This window comes from Lygodium microphyllum, chromosome 5, assembly GCF_053477565.2.
Source record: "Lygodium microphyllum isolate KBCC chromosome 5, Lygodium_microphyllum_v1.1.10, whole genome shotgun sequence".
Lineage (NCBI taxonomy): Eukaryota > Viridiplantae > Streptophyta > Polypodiopsida > Schizaeales > Lygodiaceae > Lygodium > Lygodium microphyllum.
In genome coordinates, this window is record NC_141139.1 from 85489650 (window position 1) to 85511353 (window position 21704).

Here is a 21704-nt window from a genome sequence, read left to right on the forward strand (position 1 = left end):
GCAGGTTTTTAAGGGTGAAGGTGATATAATTAACTAAACTTCTATAATGACAAAAGATAAAAGAGCCTTTTTTAAAATAATAATACATAAATGTTCTCACATTTCCTAATGTTCATTTTTAGCTACTCCCAACAACGAGGAAGCTTATTGTATTTGATGTAAACATAATTTTTCTACATAGATGAGTCAAGCAAAAGGGGTTATTACTAATGAAATCCTTGAAGATTGGTAGATATTAGGTCATCTTGCGACTAGGCCTTACAAAGTTTTTAACAGACAAATACACATTGTTTGATATTGCCATATACTGCCACGAGAATAAAATAATGTACTATGCTTCACTAGTTGTGACAGAGTGCACATCCATCAGGCAAATAGACTTATTTATTATGCAAATATCAAATTTCAATCTAGCTCCATTAATGGAGGATGAAATGGGTATTCTCTAATAAACTCTTAGACTCCTCCATGAAAACTTGCTAACTCTATCAGCTAAGGAAGTATATATTCCAAGAGGATAGCATCCATTTGATTTTCCTCAAATGTAGGTGGATATATAAAGGAGTTAGATGGGTTACTTTGCATCTTCTCCATGTATCATCCGCAAAGAGTGTCGACATAAGGCTAAACTATGGCCAGTCAATATCATTGAAACATTTTTGGAAGTGTAACTTTGCTTGAGTCTTTCCCAAACATTGAATTTTAGGAACTGCACTTGCCTTGACCATACTGAAACACAAATTATGGTACTTACACAATTTTCCTTATATAATAACTTGGCATGACTTGAAGTGGCTCACTCAAGTTTTCCTTCTTCATTGAGCTCTGTATTCATAGTGCAATGTGATATAGATTTATGTTTCAAAATACACACATAATTTTTTATTGCCACAATTTGGAGTTTAATAACATGTATTCTTGGAAGGAATATCTTATGCATGTAATGAAGCAATAGGAAGCTATATTTTAAGTGATTTTATTGTAATTGGAAAGGTCTATTATCAAATGCATGAGTTTAATCCATATGTAAGCATGATCACATAGAGAGTATTGAGATGTCGAGCTATACATAAGTTGGCATCCATTACTTGCCTTGGTGATGTGGCAAGATATTACTCAGTAGCATGTTAGATGACAGACATGAGGATACACTAGTGATTCTCTAATTGGACTAATCCACATAATCCACCCTTGGTTATTGCACATTTATTGTGCCACCTCTTCTTTCCTTAGTGGGTTCGCACTTAGTGATTGTGTGTACTACATGTGATACGTTCATATTAGTCTTTTATCATGTTGTTGGCTTAGTTCTTTTGTGTGAAAGAAGGAGAAAGAATAAGAAGAAGATTTCAACTCTATCTGTTTGTGTTCACAAGTCTCCATTGCTTTTGTGTGTGTGCTCTTGGGTTCTTCACCACTCTTCCCTCTTGTTTGTTTTCATGTTATCAAAGTCATCCCATGGTTGTGTAGGGCTCGATTAAGGCTAAGGTGAAAAATAGCCACAGAAAACTCCTAAGGCTAGCAGGGCTATAGTCTCCAATTATAGTGAAACTTGGTGAGTAGGAAGAATAGTGTGTATACTATGGATAGGCTCTTTAGAGCTTTCCTACTATGATTTTTGACATCTGGGGTCATTTCATCCTCCGTTTTGGACCTACAAGTGGTCCCAATAGCAATTTTTGGGTATATTGCAGTTTCGATTGTGTTGGCCTTTTATAGATGCACAAGTTACAAATTTAGAATATGTAAGGTTTCAGTTGTTTATTGGGTTGCATACACAGAAGACATTTGCATATAGATTGCAAATTGTGGTAATTGTTGTGTAGTCAATGAAAAAGACTATGTGTTTAGTTATAGTACACCTAGTATTAGCTTGCTTGCAAATTGTAGTCTTTTGCAAGTTATTATTTTGTCAAAATGTTTGACAAATTCAACCAAATTGTTAGCAAGAAGCTTGATAAGGACACTTATCCTACATGGAATTTTAGAATGATAAATTTCTTGAAGGGCAAAGGTTTTTGGAATTACATTGAAGGGGGCATGGTAGTAGCACCTGAAGTTCTTTTGCAAAATGCTCTTGCAAAACAAATAAAGACTAAGAAAGATTGGGAGCACACACAAAGTAATGTATTAGCTGTCTATCAATGTCACAGATAGCATGATGGGCTATTTGCAAGAATTTGATATCCTCGCTATTGCATGGAAGAATTTAGTAAGATTGTTTAAAGTAAACACAAAGGTCAAAAAGCTACAACTCAAGTTAGAGCTAAACCAAGTGAAAAGATGAAACATGTCCATTAATGATTATACCTTAAAGATCAAGAGTATTGTGAAATCTCTTGGATCTATCAGTATGGTATTTGATAATAATGATGTTGTGTGTGCATGCTTAGATGGACTTAGAGATGAATACAAGAGCTTCAAGTCATCTATGAATATGAGGGATAATATACTTGATTTTGCAAACTTGATTTTTATACTAATACTTGAGGAGAAGAGCCTTGGCTTGAATTCCTCTTCTTCTCAAAGCAAGAATAAGTATAAATAGATATTTTACTCTACTAGTAGAGGTAGAGGTTGTGGTAGAGGCCAAGGTGGTGGCCGTGGTCAAGGTTATGATGCACAACAAAATAGAGGAGGACAGTGGGGAGGGGTCAAAGAGACCAAGTTGCAAATTCTAATAGGCAACAAAAGTCTGGTGATAGTAGAAAGTGTTGATATTATGGTAGAAAGGTCAGATTTCTAAAAATTGCTTCAAAAAAATGCCTAAATTTGAAATTTTAAAAAAATAAGATAATTATGCAACTAGTAGGAAAAACAATGATAACAAAAGTGAACAATTGTTTGCTATGTCGCACTTTATGAATACAATGACTGTTGATTGATCATCAAAGAACAATGTATGGTATGTAGACTCAAGTATCTGTAACCACATGACTTCTCATGGAAAGTGGTTTAGAGAGATGCACAGTCTAGAGTCTCAAGCTATGTATGGAGATAGGGATGATATAGCTCATCCAATTACTCCTATTGGAAATGTTCCTTTGAGTATGTAGAATGGCAAAAATAAGTTCTTGGATGATGTACTACATTACCAAATTTACAAAAAACTTGGTTTCTGTTGGTTAGATATGGTAGAATAGGGATTGCAAGTTGGTTCACATTTAATGGTTGTTATGTAGAAGATCTCAAAAATGATTGTAGATTCATTGCAAAAGGAAAACATGCTGGCAAATTGTTTATTCTTGATGCAAGTTTGCCTAAAATGGATACTACCATATTTGCACAAGGTTTAGGTTTTGTGGCTGATATTGAATTTTGACATAAAAAAATTGGTCGTGTAAATGTGAAGCGGTTGAAAGATATGCAATCAAAACAAATTATGGATTGCTTATCCAAGTTTAGGATTGACGGGATGCATAAAGTATGTGAAGCATGCTCGAAGTATATCAATTTGGAAAGCAAGAAAGATATGCATTTCCATATAAAAGGCATGTATGTAAGAATCCACTTGAATTAATACATTTTGATGTGTAGGGTCCAACAATGACTACAACTTTGAGTGGTTGCAAGTATCATGTTTCCTTCATTGATGATCATACTTGCAAAGTATGGGTTTACTTTATGTATGAGAAAAGTAAGGTATTCACTCGCTTTAAAAGCTCTAAGGGTTTGGTTGAGAATGAGATAGGGCATATTAAATGCCTAAGATCAAATGGATGGGAAGAATATCTCTTCAATGAAATTTTTTTCAAGAAAATGTTATACAAAGCTAGTAAACATGTAGATATACTCTATAGCAATTTTATTGATGGAAAAACATGCATATTGCAAAGATGGCAAAGATGGCTTATGCATTGATGTTAGAAAGAAACTTGCCTCGTTACTAATGGGCTAAAGTAATTGCTACTACTATATACATTATAAATAGGACACCCACTGCTATTGTACATGGTATGACACCCTTAGGAGTAGAAAGCCAAATCTGTTCCATCTCAAAGTATTTGCATGTAGTGCTTATGTGCATATTCCTGATGAATTGCATAATAAATTGGATCCCAAAGTAGAAAAATGTGTATTTGTTGGCTATTCTCTTGAGCAAAGAGATATAGATATTACAACCTTGTTACATGTAAGCTGAGAGTTAACAAGGATGTTGTTTTTTATGAAATGAGTAGTTGGTATAGTAATGTGCAAAATGTGTTTGGAATTGCTAAGCATAAGACTGTGACTGTGTAGAAAACAGGTCAGTAATCATAGTTATTGAGTGGATTGCAAGAGTCTCCTAGTCAAGGTTTTGTTGATAAACCTTGGAGTGGCAAATTGAGGTCACAAGTTACTCCACCAAGTACATCACAAATGTCAAGAAAAGGTAAAGCGAAAGTTGGGGGCCCATCTATTATGATAGATGTATCATCAAGTTTCTCTCATGTTGATGTTAATTCAGATAGCTTTGAGTAGAGCTTGGATGAGGAGTTTGGGATTTTGTCCATTAAAATACCTAGTGTGCGAAGGGCACAAGAGGATGCTAAAGCACTTGGTAGTGATCTACATGCAAGTCAAGTAGAGTAAGAAAGTAGCTATGCAACTTATCGCTATGCATACATAGCTAAGGTTGTGCAAGAGGTGGAACCCACTTGTTTTGATGATGGTAATGAGTATTATGATATGGATAAAGAAATAGCTCACTTATGGATAATGACACATAGAAGTCAATGGCCTTTACCTGAAGGCAAGAATGCTATTGGCTGCAAGTGGGTTTATAAGGTCAAGCATAAGCTAGATGGATCTATTGAGCATTATAAGATATGACTAGTTGCCAAAGGATATGTGTAGATTCATGGTATTGATTATGAGGAGACTTTTGCTCCAGCATCTAAAATGGCCACTATAAGGACTATTGTAGTAGTGGATACATCAAAAGGTTGGATTACGCATCAAATGGATGTTAAGAATACCTTCTTGCAAGGGGAGTTACAAGAGGGAGTTTATTTGGAGTAGCCACCTGGTTATGTGGATGAGAATCATCCAGATTATATATGCAAGCTTTATAAGGCCTTGTATGGGAGCTGAAGCAAGCACCCATGGAATGATATGACAAGATTACAAAATACCTTGTTAGCATTGAATTTTATAGAGCATAGGCTGATCACTCACTCTATGTCTATGAGAGCGATGTTGGTATTATGATTATTATTATATATGTGGATGATTTGATCATTGTGGATGATAGTGAGATAGAGATTGACCATGTGAAGAGTCTCCTCAAGACTGAATTTGAGATAACAAACTTGGGGGAGTTACACTATTTTCTTGGCATAGAGATAATTAGAACTCCAGAGGGTATATGGTTGTTATAGAGACAATATGCATTGGATATGTTGAAAAAGTAAGGTATGGTTGATTGCGAGCCTATTTCTTTACCTTTGGATATTAATGCTAAGTATAGTGCACATGAGAGTGACTTGATTGAGGATGTCACTATGTATCGGAAGATTGTGGGTTTCCTTATCTATTCGACAATCACTAGGCCAGACCTAAACCACATAGTTGGGTTGGAGAGTTAGCTTATATGGCTTCCACAGAAGCCACATTTAGATGCAGTGTAGTGTACATTACGTTATATCAAGTCCACATTGTACTATGCCTTATTCTATGGTGCCAATGTACCATTGGATTTGCATGGTTATATAGATGCAGATTCGACTGGTAGTATTTCAAACAAGAGATCTACTAGTGGTTTTATATTTTCCTTTGGTAGTGGTGTTGTTACTTGGAGCAATAAGAAATAACCAATAATTGCCTTGTCTAGTACAAAGGTATTGTAATTGTAGCATGTGAGGTAGCTTGGTTACACAATCTACTTGGTGATTTGGGGATGGAAGTGGACAAAAAGGTTATCATTTACTATGATAACCTTAGTAACATTCAATTGGCCAAGAACCTAGTGTATTGTGCATGGACCAAACACATAGAGGTCCATTACCATTTCATTTGGGAGTGGATTTTGGTAGGTGATATTGACTTAGTTTATATCATAGCACAAAGGATCAAGCTGATGATATTTTCACCAAGGCCTTGGGAGTTGATAAGCTTCAATGCTTCAAGACTATGCTTGGAGTTCACAAGCTCATGTTGAGCTCGAGGGTAGAGTGTTGAGATGTCAAGCTCTATAGGAGCTAGTATCTACTGTATGAGCCTTGGTGATATGGCAAAGTATTGCATCCCATAAGCAAAGAGGGAAGAGTGTGTTCTAGTTGAAAAGCTATAAACGAATATATTGGCACAACTATCAATCAAGCAAGTCTCTTTCATATTATCATGATTGTCTACTTGTTCTCCATCTTTCCTCCATATTTCATTCTCATCTTCTCGATCAAACCGTGTTTTGTAACATGATATGAGAGCCTCATCCTTGAGGCTTGTGAGGTAGAGAGGTGTTCATAGTTGTATATGAGTTTGAAGAAGTTCAAGGCAAGAATGAGGTGCTATCCAAGAAGTTCAAGGCTTGATTCAAAGGCTCACAAGAGCATCAAGTGCATTGGAGATGTAGAAGAGGTTCTACTCAAGCAAGGGCTTAGCAAATTCATTCTTATTTAATCATTTTCACATTCTTGAGTGGTTGTCATTGAAGATACAACCATTAGAAGGCTAGTTGGAGGTCAAAATTTTGGTGCTTGTCAAGTGCTATTACCAAGCAAAGGGTCAACTTAAAGGCTCTGCTTAAGGGGGCTTCTTTGAGCAAAGAAGAGGTCTACTTATCAAAGGAGGGGGGATCCTTATTAGAGACACACAGGGGATGCTTCATGGAGCAAACAAAGAAAGATAAGAGAAAAGAGAAAATTGGCTGATTTGAAGACTGCAAGGCTCTAGGATTTGGGAGATTGCTACAAGAGGACCTGTTTGTTATAATCTACATGAACTGAAATGTCCTCTCAACCCCCTCATTCATGATAGATCAAGCCATGTGTAGTCTACATGTTTTTTCTTTTTTTTAATGAGCGTCTTCTAAAGCTTATTAGTAAGGTTGGAAAAAATCGCTTTCATATTGAGCCTTATAAAAACTAGTTTATTGTAGCCTTGAACCGGTTTGAAATAAATCATTGCTTCACATTATTGAATCCTAATGTTAAAAAGGCAACATCTACACTAGCTAAATATCAAACTAGCTATTTGTAATAAGCTCTTCACACTTTTAAAGCAAAATCTAAGCATAAAAGGCTATTATATGTGGAATTTTTTGTTCATCAAAACTCTTTGTATATCTTGGAAATTTTTTTGTTTTGTTTTTATGGAGTTAGACACTACCATGTGAGTCACTAGTAAGATCTCTCCATTCCCAAAATGTCCAAAATCAAAATAGTTGAAAAATTCAACATGACCGTTTTTACACTTGGAAAATGAAAACCACGTACCATCTGATGATAAAAGACCTTTGGGAAATATTCGAAGAACCCAAGGCCCTTCATGACCCAACATGGAAAAGAAAGAATAATAAAGCAATCGTAATAATAGTATGAGGATTGTTAGATGACATTCTAAACCACATATTTGGGATTACAAATGCAATTGAACTAGACAAAGCCTTTGGTTCCCAAAGAAAGAATTCAAAGATAAATCAACTAATGGAATGCTTTAAGTTGGGTTTAAACAATTATGACTCCTTGACTTCACTGATAAATAAATTTAAATGTTTGAAGGCACAATTGGCTTCTATTAATAAAAACATCGAAGAAGATCAAGAAATTGCTATGCTACTTTAATAATGTAGACAAACCTAACAAATGATATAAACTAGTAGATCCTTGAGAAATGTACTAGATAGAAAATTGGATATAGTGGAAGCTGCTCTTTATGAGCAATAAAGGAAACTCAAAGAGAAGACTCAAGAAAGCTCACCGAACCATGATATCTATACTCTATAGCAAAGGATCTTCAAAGATTGTTTGTAGGAAATGCGAGAAAGCTCGAGACAAAGAGAAAGAGGGAAAACCCAAGTGCAAGAATTGCAATAAATTCAAACACACTAAGAAAGACAAATGGAATAAAAAAGCAAAGTATGTATAAGAATCGTCATCTTCTAAACAATGTAATTAAACCCTTTTCTAAAACATTGTATTCATTGCATGAGCTAAAAGGCTTTGCAAATATTAACTGGGGAAATCTACACCCTTTGATGCATTTATCTATAGGGTAAGCTAGTACCAAGGGGGTACTAAAATGCATGGTGCTAGGTGCTACAAGCATATATATAAAGTACTATATCCCATAAGCAAAAAGGAAAGAGTGAATTGTAGAGCTAAAAAGCTATGAAAAAATGTGCTTGGCACAACTATCAATCAAGCAAGTCTCTTTCATGTGATCACGATTGTCTACATATTCTTCTTTTCTCCATAATTCATTCTCATCTTCTTGCTTAAACCATGTTTTCTAATAATGAAATAACATGAAGCTATATTTTAAGAGATTTCAAGCAATTGCAAGGGTCTATTGTCAACGGATGCATGAGTTCAATTCAGATGTTGCATAACTTTTTCCAAAATCCATATGCACCATCCTCAATGTCCTTTATATTGAAATAAATTGATTTAGAGAGAGTTGGTGTAATGATAAAGCACACAAGCTCATCTATCTCATCTCCTGCATCTATTTCTATGCCTCTAGGCCTTTTCCCTTTGCATGTGATAGGCTTTACCCCATGATGGGCACGTATAGATGCAAAATGTCCTACAGGTGGGGATTTGGGTCTGATTTGCATTGTCAACCACTATTTTGCAGCTACATGTTTTCTGACTCCTCAAACTCAATAAACCACTTGCAAGATGTTATAAAGATTATAGAACCAATAGAGGCAATGAACTGGAATGTAGTCTACATGCAAGAAGCTTGGTAATGCGCACAAGGCACTAGGATATTCTATGTCAATGAACAATCAATTATGGAATCAATGCATTATGTCATCCTCGAGTAAAGGCAGATAAGCTATTTAAGTTCCTAACAAAAGATTGGTATTTGGCTGCCATACTATCATATTTTAGTTGTATCTAATCTTATAGCTCTAATGATTTAGTAATCCACTTAGGGTTCTGAGCAGAGGCTTGCACAAGGCTCGAACATACCTAGGCTACTGAGTATTGAGGTGGTGATCAACAGCGTAAACACCTTTTGGCCCCATAGACCCTTCAGGGTGCCATGGGAGCTTGTGAGGACATTTTAAGATTCCTTAGAACCAACTTATATGTGGGTCACAGTTTGTGCCAGCACCTCCACAAACTAAGCTTTTAAACATGCTAAAACAAATGCAGAAGATGCTGCCATTGATGTAGATAAACACATGTAGACGGCATTTGCTCAGTCCTTGTGTCATCAAGTTTGAGGCTGTTTGAAGCTGTCTGATTATTCTGAGGATCCGAACATGGACTAATAGCATTTTGTACATAGAGCATTCAGGCTGTGTTTTACGACTGACAGACTCTGTATGAATTCACCCAACTGCAGTAGACATGCTTGAAAGGACTATGCATGGAACAACATTATCAGGATCTAATTCAACAAAATATTTAGCAGTTGATTCTCCTCGCTCCACATCAGCCAAAGACCGGCATGCACCCATAAATGATGCATAAGATACAGATGTTGGTTGGTAAGGCATTGTATTGATCAAATACTCTGCTCCCTCCAATTGTCCTGCCCGCCCAAGCAGATCAATGAAACAATCATAATGTTCAATGGCTGGTGCACTGAAAATTTGCTCTTTGGAAGCAAAGTAGCAACTACCCTCACACACTAGACCAAAATGGCTACATGCAATAATCACACACACTAAGGTTACTACATCTGGAATAAAACCTTTCTCCTGCATCTGCATCACAAGCTGTAGAGCTTCAGGGCCTTCTCCATGCTGAGCATGCACTCCAATCATGGCATTCCACAAAGAAAGAGAGTCCTTCTGTATGGAGTCAAAAATACTCCTTGAAACTTTGACATTGCCACATTTCCCATACATGCTGATCAGAGAAACAGCCACTTCATTGTCTACATGAACATCACCTTTAATGATGAGACTCTGCACTTTTTCACCATGCTCCAGTGCACCTTCCTTGGCACACGCAGATAAAACACTTACCAAAATACTCTTGTTAGGGACTACAGTTTCAGAGCACATTTGGTCAAAAAGCTTCAAGGCTTCTTTAGCCTGTCCACATTGAATGCACGTAGAAATCATGGCACTCCAAGACTTCACGTTTTGCTTCGGCAGTTCTTCAAACACACTCCGAGAAATATCTAATCTACCAATCTTGCCATACATCCTGATCAAAGCACTTCCAATAACTTCATCTGTTTCATACCCATATTTACGAATACAGGCATGTATTTGCTCACCCTCTTTCATATTTATTTCACTTGAGAGTATATTTACGAATGCAAACTTATCTGGCGTAACCCCTTCCTTCTCCATCTGATTAAACAGGTAGAGGGCCTCTTGGGCTTGCTTGTGGCGCACACATGCAGCAATCATAGCAGTCCAACTCACTAAATCATGTTCAGGAAGCTCATAGAAAATTTTACGTGCATTATCCAGGCTCCCATACTTGCCATACATGTTCACAAGTGTTGTTTTCAATGCAGTACTTGGCTCAAATTCACATTCCATAGTAATTTCATGCATGCATGTGCCATCCCTAAAGCTTTCCTGTTTCGCAAATATGTACAAAATACTGATGTAAGTTACGTCATTGGGTTTAACACCTCCTTCCTGCATTCTAGAAAAAAGTTGCAAAGCCTGCTTGTCTTGCCCATGTTGAACATAGGCAGAGATCATAGCAGTCCATGTAATTACATTTTTCTTTGACATCCTTTCAAATATATACAGTGCAGTGTCAAGCCTGCCAAGCTTGTTGTACAAACTGATAAGGACATTACCCAGTTCTGTGTCAGCTCCAAAGGAGCTGAAAAGAATGCACGCATGCATCCAACAAGTTACGGTAACAGTCCTATGGCCAGCATTTGCATCAAGAATAGTCATGTATGTGACCATACTAGGAAGAACTCCTTCACACAGCATTTGAGCAAATATATGAAGAGCTTCATCAAACATACCATGCTGAGTGTGAGATGCAAGCAAGGCATTCCACGATACAATATCTTTTGTAGGAAGATTCCGGAAAACAAAAAATGCCTCCTCCAGGCTTCCACATCTTCCATGCATATTTACAATGGCAGTCCCCACAAAAGCATCCAGTTCTAAGCCACAGTCTACAACAAACATATGCATAATCCACCTGCCTTCAGTCATGGCTGCTAGCTGGGAGCATGCCTCGAGGGCACCTATGAAGGTCACTTTGTTTGGCATGACCCCTTCCATCAACATTTTGGTGAAGACTACAAGTGATTCAAGTGCTTGTCCATGCTTGGAATATGCTAAAATGACACTGTTCCATGCAACAATATCTCTGTTTTTAATAGTGCTGAACATTTTATGTACATCCTCCAGGCTGCCGCAGTTGGCATACATGTTAAGAACAGCTGTCACTACCATGATGTCAGCCTTCAGGACACTTCTTACAATGCGGGCATGCAACATCTTTCCAATGATCAGATCATCCTTACTGGCACATGCAGAAAGCATACAGATCATTGTGACCTTATTTGGAAGTACGTTTTCCTGCTGCATTTGCTGGAAAACTGGTGGAACTTCTTTGCCTTGTCCATGGTGAGTAAATGTTGTGATAAGCAAATTCCATAAAACCCGATTATGGTTATCTAATTTGTTGAATAGTGTGAATGCTTCAACAAGTGCTCCACACTTTGCATACATTTGTACAAGTTGATTGTGCACAGATGGATTTCTATCAAGGTTGTTCTCCATAATATAGGTATGAACTTGCATACCATGCAAAAGGCAGTGGCGCCTTCCATAAAACTGTATAAGACGGGCCGCTGATGCAGGATCATTAAGGCTATGCAGGCCATTGACATCACATGTAACCTGCTGGCCTGAATCTACAGAAAAACCACCTTCAAAACTTACTTTAATTTTCCTGCAATGACCTGTATCAAAGAAAAGAATGAAAACAAACAAGCATTTAGCACCATCCAGTGACTGCTTTGGCTCTTACCCAACACCATTACTGTAAAAGTGTCTTAAATTTATGTGTGTATTGTGTGCACAGTGTGCATGTGTGCTTGTGTACAATTGAGGTAAGGGGGGACAAAAAGCATGCAGCCAAGAGCAACGTTATTGTTGAGGGGCATGTATGTGTGTGCAGGTAGAATTCTTCTGAGACATACAGTTGATAACTTTAACTCTATTGCTTGGTTATATGGTGAAATTAGAAGCTTTTATTCTTATCAAATTAGACTTCATACCCGAAAGCAACCACATAAGGCAACAGGACCATGATAGCTACCAGCTTCATTATGTTTTGAGTTCTGCTTGCAACTCTCATTTTACCCATAAACCCTACCCGCCTATGAAGGCTAGTCGTCACCTTTTATCCACCATCTTCTCTTTTTCTCTTTCCCCCACATGCAAAACCATCACAGGTTCAGTCAGCATTTGAGGGCCCCATATGGCTGCCCCACTAATTGACAAGCAGAATCTCATCAACGAACTCTCATTCCCCCTAACAATAGCTTTCTTTGGGCAAGAAGCAGGCTAAGAAGCTCAGTGCATTGTGCCACCTACAGCCAAGCTTCATGGTTGCCATAGGGCAGCCTTCACATTAGGAACTACAAAATTAATTTAGGAGGCCACTTTGCTAGCCCACGAGATGTTTATGATATGGGTTGGCAAACAATAGGATACATACAGAGCGGATGTGGATTATTGCACACATGGCCTGAACAGTTAGCCCTATGAGGGCAAGCAATTCATGTGAGCACTGACTGGTGGACAGCAACCAATACTACAATTACAAGATGGGCTAAGGTGTGGCCCACCAGGCATGAAATGGATTTAGAGGTCCCCTGCGGGCATTGTCATAAGAGATCTCTAGAATACTAGCTTAAATGTAAAACGTAGAAGTTAAAGCAGTTTTCTAAATGTGTTTGGTCAGCCAATTGTAACAGCCACATATGTCCAGGAATAAGTATTTTTCTGGTTGTTTGACCTCCTTTTCCATGCATTGTTGGTCCAAAGAGAAGAAAAGGCATCTTCCAAGATTGAGACAAAAAGAGTTACATGTGCAGAAATAAAGCTAGATTTTTTGTATGCAATGATTCTAGTGCATAATTTTGAAGCTATTGATCTCTGAATCCTGATTTAGGATTTTCTTAGCCCTCAAGTACACTAAGACTTTGTTAGCACTCTAGTCAACTCATGTGTGAGTTTGGGCTCTGCCAGACATTACTGAGTTTATTGGGTCTTTTTTAGGGGTCACCAATGTGCTTATTTTGGCATTTATTGTTGGCTGACCAATATTAAATGCTGGCCGACTTGATGCATTATTTGCTTTCTGTTCTATCATTCATCATTTGCAGATCCAATGTATGCCCCATGGAGAGAGGGAGCTGGTGCAAGTGCCCACACAACCATTGACTCACTATTGTACACGACTATCTCATGTTTGATATATGGATTCCATTTCCCAAGCACATCTTTGAGTTCTCTTCTTTTGCAGTGTTCTTGTGTTTCCTCTTTTCTCTCTCTTTTGTCTTGTGTTCAACTGTCTATTTCAACATTCTTTCATGCTTCCATTGCTGCAACCACTTTTGACATGGTATCAGATTTCAGGATCTGCACTCCTGTTGTTTTTTTCTACTAATTACAAGTCTTTTGCTGCTGATCGTTGATTTCCCAAACTACTGCCACCTCCTTACAGCCTGGCGACACTTGTCTACTGCAAAACACCCTATTTTCAGCCTCTGCTATCGGCATTCACTGCAACCAATGCATCTACTCCCTGCGTTTTGTCTCCAGCAACCTGCATTTACATTTTTTGTATTATTTTACTGCGGTAATGCTGCATTTAATGCCTATTTTGTCTTCATTTTGACTCCTACAGGCTGGGCAGCTGTATTTTCAAGTTCTTTTAGCTGTAATCTTCACCTTCTAGTTGTGTTTGATCAGTTTTTTTTGTCCTTTTGCAGCTGTTCTTTTGTGATTAGCTCTCTCCTATACTACGTGTAACTTCATTTAGTGCAGTCTCTGATGTGCTTTGGCTGTACTCTCACTACTCCTCTTCTTTCCTTTATTTTTTCCTTCTATCCTCTCCAGATGGCTCCCCCCTCCTGCTCTACTAATGACAAACTTCACCGCCTTAATTAACTAACATGGTGAAGGTATGAAAGCATGGTTTGTGCAAAAGCAGTTATGGTACTTTGTTTCTGGAGCTTTTGAGCGTCCTGAGCATCCCACTCCTCTTCCAATTAATTTCAACGAGGGCAACTATGAAGAAGCTATGCTCACATGGGATAACGATGAAGCCCATCCATAATTTGCTCTTCTTTGTTATATCTCCAAAGAAATTCTTCCAACAATCACCTCCTACACAAGACTTCTTCCAAGATTTGGGCGAAGCTTCAGATGTTGTATCCATGGATGTAGTTACCCTTTAAGGTCAGCTCCAGCAAATGAAGTTTTGAGAAGAAGGATATTGTTCAATCATTCTTGCTTCGTGGTACAGAGGTACAAGATTAGCTTTGACATATGCAGGCCGCCCTTCCAAAGGCTCATCCTGTGGGGATTGCACTCTACATGCTCCCTCCGAAGTTTGATGGAGTGGCCAATGCTTTGTGGGTCGAGATATCATCGACACCTCTAAGCTTTACACATGTCCTCGATACTTGAGCATGAGTGCATCTTCCATCCCAATATGGTGGCTCCAATGAGGCATGTGCAGCTTTAGAGAGGGGTGACAGGACGAAGAAGTCTAAGGCCCAATGTTATCACTGCAGTAAGAAGGGACATTTGCGCTTCCATCCCAATATGGTGGCTCTAATGAGGCATTTGCAGCTTTAGAGAGGGATGACAAGACGAAGAAGTCTGAGGCCCAATGTTATCACTACAGTAAGAAGGGACATTTGCAGAAGAATTGCAAGCAATTAGTAGCATAACGGGCAAAAATGTTGAAAACGTCTAGAAACAAAACGTCATAAATGTGTTTTGTAAGTTTCTTTCAAAAGGGGGTAAAATAAGAAATGCATGTTTTTTTATATAGGAATTTTTTATAGTTTTAACTAGGGAAAGAGGTTTAAAACCTCTATAAAACTCTCTTAAACAAAAAAAGACCAATCGGGCTTGAGTGATAATACATGAGAGTCAATTAAGAATAATATGTTACAAATCTATGATCCATTATTGCTTATGTCAAAATAAGTCTTTGGATATGGATTCCATTTTTCGAGCACATCTCTGAGTTCTCTTCTTTTGCAGTATATTTGTATTTCTCTTTTCTCTCTCTTTTATCTTGTGTTCAACAGTCTATTTTAGCGTTCTTTCATGCTTCCATTGCTACATCCACTTCTGACAGACTTCTAAGAGCTTTCACTTGCTAAAAATAAGTAACAAGAAACCAAGACCACACTAGCAGCCTGCAATATCTCCGATGTAGCACGTGAAGTTATTATACAGAATTTTACTTTTTCTAGAAGGGCCCACATATCCAATTGGAATGGTCACATAAAGGCTACATAGGATCAATTCCTAAGAGTCCAACAAAGTACTAAAGAGACAAAGATGAATAAGAAAATGTGAAGTTGTTACAAGAAATTGCCATTTGTAAAAAGGCCCACATTTTAAACTCGTGATTTCAATAAGCACATATTCCATAGCACCAATTCACCATTATGTTAGACCCATAGTTACACCAAACATTAAACACTCAATAGCCACACCTGTCACCTACCCATCACATCAAGCATCGGATCAAAAGGCCCTCATCTTCATCCCTATAACTTTATCACCACATTGACGCATTTGTTAGCAGATATGTCAACTCATGTGTGAGTCTCTACATACAAAGGCTAGGCACATTATTTAGGATATTTTAGGAATTTTTTATGGTCTTCATTTTGGTCATATTTAGCATTTATTGCTAGCCAACCAACGTTGAATGCTAGCCGACCTGATCATATTGAGGACATATTTTTGTCCTATATATTCAAGCTCCTTCCCCTGGGCCCTCACTCAGTCACTCATCTGCCATTGCAAAAAATGGAGACTCTGTGGAGAGAGGAGCCAATGCCGATTACCACGTAGCCAGTGGCTCACTGTTGTATGCGACTGTCTCATGTTGGATATATGGATTCCATTTCTTGGGCATATGTCTAAGTTCTCATCTCTATTGTGTTCTTCAATGTTCTTTCTTTTCCTTTCTCTTTTGTCTTGTATTTCAGCAGTTTGTTACAGCAGATGTTTGTGCTTCCATTGCTGCTCCTCTTCTAACGTGGTATCAGATTTCATGTTCTATGCTCCTACTGTGTTTTCTTTGCTGATTTTAGGACTATTTTAACCATTACTCATCAGGCGACTATTACTCCAACCAGGCAACCTGTTTCTCCTGCGTTTTTGCTGACATCAGTATTCCTACTACCTACGTCAGCCCCTCTACTGCTTGCGTGTCAATTCCAGCCTGCAATTTGGTGTTTCTGCATCTCCTCCTAGTTGGGCAATTGCATTATCAGGCTGTTTTAACTGTTTCAAGCAGTTTTTGGCTAAATTTTTTACTTTCCACCGCAGATTTCTTCTTGTTTTGGTCAAATTTTGGTGAATATTGCATGTGGACAGTCATTTTCTCCAATCTCTACTTGTGGTTTGGCTGTGTTCCCTCTCCAAATACCTTCTTTTCTCTACTTCCCTTCTAAATCCTCTCCAGATGGCTCCTCCGTGCACATCCACTCATGATAAGTTCCATGGAGATTCTAGTGAGGCTCTTGCAACTTCAAAGAGGGGTTTGAAGAGGAAAAAGTCGAAGACCCAATGTCACCATTGTGGGAAGAAAGGTCATTTACGGAAGGACTGCAAAGAGTTAGCAGCTTCCCACAAGAAGGAGAAGAGGACGACACGCGATGTGGACTCCTCCGCCGAGTCATCATCTATCTCCGACTTAAGACTCCAATCCTCCAACCAAGGAACAATCCAAGGTGCAGAAAGGATCAACTTCTTCGGATCACAAGAAGAGCTTGATAGCCCCTTCCTCAGTTGCTTTCTAGTGGTGGTGATGACAGCATTCCTCAGGACTCTCCATTGCCAGAGAGGCAGTGTGAGAGAATAGTGAGACGGAGCAGTCACACCTCATTTATACATCTACACAAATGCATAGGATCCAAAGAGAGACTTCTCTGACACATTGATTGAAGTTTGGCAGATTCAAACCCTGGAGCTAGGATTGACATCTAGATTCATGATGAGCTGTTTATTTGACAAAGACCGCGATTGGTTTGTAATCATGAGCTCACAAGAGGGAACACTTTAGCGGTCTAGCCAAAGGCAAGGAGGCGGGGAATCCATGGACATATATGTTCTAGAGACATTTCTGACAAGATGGTAGTGTATGCTACTGAGAGACACTGGGGCAAAAACAAAGATATGCTATGATCTTCTCTATTTTCAAGAGTTGATACGATTGATCTTGACATCAAGTTCTCTCCGAGGCACCTTGGTGGTGGCTTGATCACCCACTGCTTAGATATCCATGGTTCTACTTAGTGATTCTATGTTGTATGGTTTATGATCAATTCTCATTGTATCATTGTATTGTATCAAATCACCCATGATCTGAGAGATGGTGTTAGCAAATATACCAGCTCATGTGTGAGTCTGTGCATGCAAAGGTTGGGCACATTATTTAGGATATTTTAGGCATTTTTTATGGTCTTCATTTTGGTCATATTTAGCATTTATTGTTGGCCGACCAGCATTAAATGCTAGCCGACTTGATCATATTGAGGACATATTTTTGTCCTATATATTCAAGCTCCTCCTCACTTAGTCAGTCAAAACCATCACACATGTAGAGACTCCGTGGAGAGAGGAGCTAGTGCCGATGCCCACGCAGCTAGTGATTCACTGTTGTGTGCGACTGTCTCGTGTTGGATATATGGATTCCATTTCCCAAGCATACATCTAAGTTCTCGTCTACATTGTGTTCTTCAATGTTCTTTCTTTTGCTTTCTCTTTTGTCTTGTGTTTCAACAGTTTATTATAGCAAATGTTTACACTTCCAATGCTGCTCCACTTTTGACAGCATTGGTGGAGAGACAAACTTAATGCAATCCAACCTTCTTCTCTATCTTGAGAAATAATACAAGAAATACTTCATCATGGGTCACAAATAACAAGTGGAGGCAATATGCACAAAGCCAACAGTTCTTCACCAAGGACTCACTGTTCTACAAAGCCCTATAAATTCTTCAAGAGTAATTTGTGCCTAATATTGAGCATTAAAGTGTTTACCATTGAGAAGCTTTCTTGTTTCCCTTGTGAATTGAGGATTTATATGATTATCATAGCCTTGTTTGACATTGACAAGAATAAATGAAACATAAATCTGGCTATTGACAGCTAGAATGCAACCTGAATGATTTAAGATGCGCACATGTTGGGCAAGCAAAATTGAAGGCCTCAAATAACAGAAATTACCATGATTTTCGACCTAATTAGCTCCAATATAAAAGTCCCAAAAATGATTATTTATGGAATTTATTTTTGACAACAGGACAAATGCCCAAAAGTCTCTAGTAAAAGGACATGTTGTGGGCACCCTCACTTCATTCCTCATCGTCATCATTCTCTCCAGTTATCAGCCATCAAAACTCTTCACCATTGCTGCCATGACTAATCCTGCACTTGCCACCCATCAACCAGAGACTGCCACCCATCATCCAAAGGCTGCCACCTGCCTGCCAGATCAGCTGCCGCCATTTTCAAGAGCCGCTGATCTGCATTTTGCTGCCGCCCAGGCCTGATCCACTGTCACAATCAAGTGGTCATCATCTCCTGGTCTGCATTGTGTCTTCAGCCTGCACAGCTGTCTTTTGCTGCCTGGAGGACTGTGTTTTGCTTCCACTACTGCTGCCCACATCATCATCATCATTCATGGTGGACTGCTGCTGCTAGGTTTTGGGATCCATCTTGAGTACAATACAGTCTCAGATCTGTCCTTGATTCTCTGAGACCAGTCAGCTCACCTCTGCCCCAGTCCTAGAGACAGAGATTCAGGGCACCTTTGTATCATTCATCATCTATACACCTTCATCTTTGTAAAGATCAAAGTGTGTTTATCAGGTCTCATATATTTTGAATTTCTTTTGTTTGCTCTAGCAGTTCTTTAGAGGTCACACTCTTCCAAACTAGGACTGTGGCTGTCCTTAGCTGCATCATGTCTCAAACCTGGAACCTCCCAAATGGACTCAATCAATGACTGTAATATCCCTGGGAGAATGTATCCAGTTACACTCACTGCTACTATGCATGCAAATGGGCCCTATCCAGTGAACCTGAAATACATCAACCTGCAAAGTTTGGACCAGATATTAAGCCTATGAAACTTGGAGGCTCCATGTAACCAGATCCCTGTCAAGGAAATCTCTCCAAACTGGTACTATGATACTGGTTGACGAACCAGAAACCGTAAATCAACTTGAGTCATGCAGCTTTCCCGAGGGCAACATCTCCTCCTGCACCAGACAGCATTCAGCAACCAATGCAGACTCACAGGTAACAGAAGACCTCAACAACTTGCCAGAAATACCAACACAGACCAGTCTCATAAAAGTGGGATGTTCAATATCTTTGCATTCAGTTCCTAAAATATTGAAGATCCCCTACAAGAAAACTTGACGTCCCACATGTAGCAAATATCATCTGCTTAGATACGATGTCCAACCCTCTATTGCCAGCGGAAAGTGCATATGCACAAGCAAAGGACCATCAACAATTCTCAAGAAATGCCACATCACAGTCCAAATTTAAAAGCTACAGAAAGACAGGGACAGCATGTAGGAGTACCTCGAGATCCTTGCAAAGTTGGCAATGAAAGAGACTCCTCAGTGCAGTAAGGCCAGATTGGAACCTTTTGTTCACACTTCCATAGAGCTGAATACTGTGCCATCTAGTGCTTTCTCCTGTCCACTTCCTGCAAGAACGAGAATGTTTGTTAAGAGCACCACTGCTGCATAGTTATCAGGTTCAAACCTTAGTGTGCATACTGCAACATGTTTTGCAAGCTCCAAATCACCACAAAACCTGCAGGCATTAAGCAAAGCCTTCCAAATAGCACCACTTGGCTCATATGGCATGTTCTCAATCAAGTTAACTGCCTCATCCAAACACCCTGCACGACTAAGAACATCTACCATGCAGCCATAATGCTCCATTCCTAATTTAATATTGTGACATTGACTGATCGAGTCAAAGCAATGGCAAGCCTCTACTACCAGACCTGCATGGCTGCAAACATACAGAAGTCCAACAAGTGTAACATGGTTTACATATACATCATCTATTTCCATCCGCTTGAACAATTCAAAGGCCTCTATGGCCTGCCCATGCAGAGCATACCCTGAAATCATAGTGTTCCAGGTGATCAGAGATCGTTGGGACATCTTATCAAACACTTCCTGTGCTTCAATCAAGTTTCCACACTTCGCATACATATCAACTAGACTACTTGCAATAAAAAGATCCGCTTCAAGTCCATTTTTTCTGGCAAGCACATGAACAAGCTTTCCTTGTTCTAAGGCTGCCAGATTTGCGCATGCCTTCAAAACACTCAGATATGTCACCTTTCCCATCTCTAAACTATTCAGCTTCATCTCATTGAAAAGCTTGAGAGCATCTTCAGCATAGCCAAGGTGCACATATCCAAAAATCAGTGCATTCCACGATTCCACAGACCGCTCAGACATTCGATCAAATACTCGTTTTGCATCGTCTGAATCCTCACATTTACAGTACATGTCAACAAGAGTATTGACAACAAAGCTGATGGTCTCAAAACTCCCTTCTATAACACTAGCGTGTAAAATTCGACCATAATGAAGCTCTCTTAGGTTTGCACAAGCTTTAAGAAGGCTTAAATGAGTTACCTTGTCAGGCTCTACTCCTTGAAGTTCCATCTGCGAAAATAAAGTGAATGCCTGAGTAGCATTGCCAGTCTGAACATATCCTGCAATCATGGCATTCCAAGAAATTACATTGAGTTCTTGCAATCCCTCAAATGTGCGACTTGCAGCACGAATATTTCCACATTTTCCATATACGTCGATGAGGGTATTCCCTAGCAACAAATCAGACTCCATGGAATTCATGATAATGCAAAGATGGATGTGCTTAGCCTGTTCAGGATGTGAGCATGCCTTGAGGATGCAAAGGAAAGTGACCTTGTTGGGGGCAACGCCTTCCTGGATCATTTGGAGATACAACTGCAGGGCCTCATCGGTGAGACCTCGTTTGGCATACTCGTGGATCATGACGGTCCAGGAGAAGACATCATGAGAGAGGATGCGATCGAATGTCGCACGCACATCGGGAAAGTGGTCCCCGCACTTGGTGTACATGCGAAGGAGGCTATTGGACAGCTCGGCAGTTAGGTCCCAGGAGGCACTGACGATGCAGGAGTGGAGGTATCGACCTTTAGATATAGATTTCTCGGAGACGCATCGATGCAGGAGGGAGATGAAGATGTCAGGCTCTGGCTGGATGCTGAGCTTAGCCATGACGTGCAGGAGCTGGAGGCCTCGCTCCAAGCTGACATGTTTGA

General features: G+C 39.2%; 1 protein-coding gene and 1 pseudogene across 3 annotated transcripts; both read right to left on the reverse strand.

Annotated features, from left to right (window-relative positions):
- Positions 1-8902: 8902 nt before the first annotated feature.
- On the reverse strand, positions 8903-21383 carry LOC148036068 (pentatricopeptide repeat-containing protein At4g13650-like). 3 transcript variants are annotated; one of them, XM_087678075.1, is made up of 4 exons: positions 21325-21383; positions 21031-21110; positions 19952-20078; positions 8905-12051 (listed from the first exon to the last, which is right to left on the reverse strand). In XM_087678075.1, the coding sequence occupies exons 3-4, from the start codon at positions 20052-20054 to the stop codon at positions 9485-9487; spliced, it is 2670 nt and encodes an 889-aa protein (XP_087534201.1). In that variant the 5' UTR covers positions 20055-20078; positions 21031-21110; positions 21325-21383; the 3' UTR covers positions 8905-9484. The 3 variants fall into 3 exon arrangements, with proteins under 3 accessions (XP_087534203.1, XP_087534201.1, XP_087534202.1); XM_087678076.1 differs by having other exon boundaries at positions 21301-21359; XM_087678077.1 differs by lacking the exons at positions 21031-21110; positions 21325-21383 and having other exon boundaries at positions 8903-12051; positions 18584-20024.
- On the reverse strand, positions 20055-21120 carry LOC148036069 (pentatricopeptide repeat-containing protein At1g50270 pseudogene; annotated as a pseudogene).
- Positions 21384-21704: the final 321 nt, after the last annotated feature.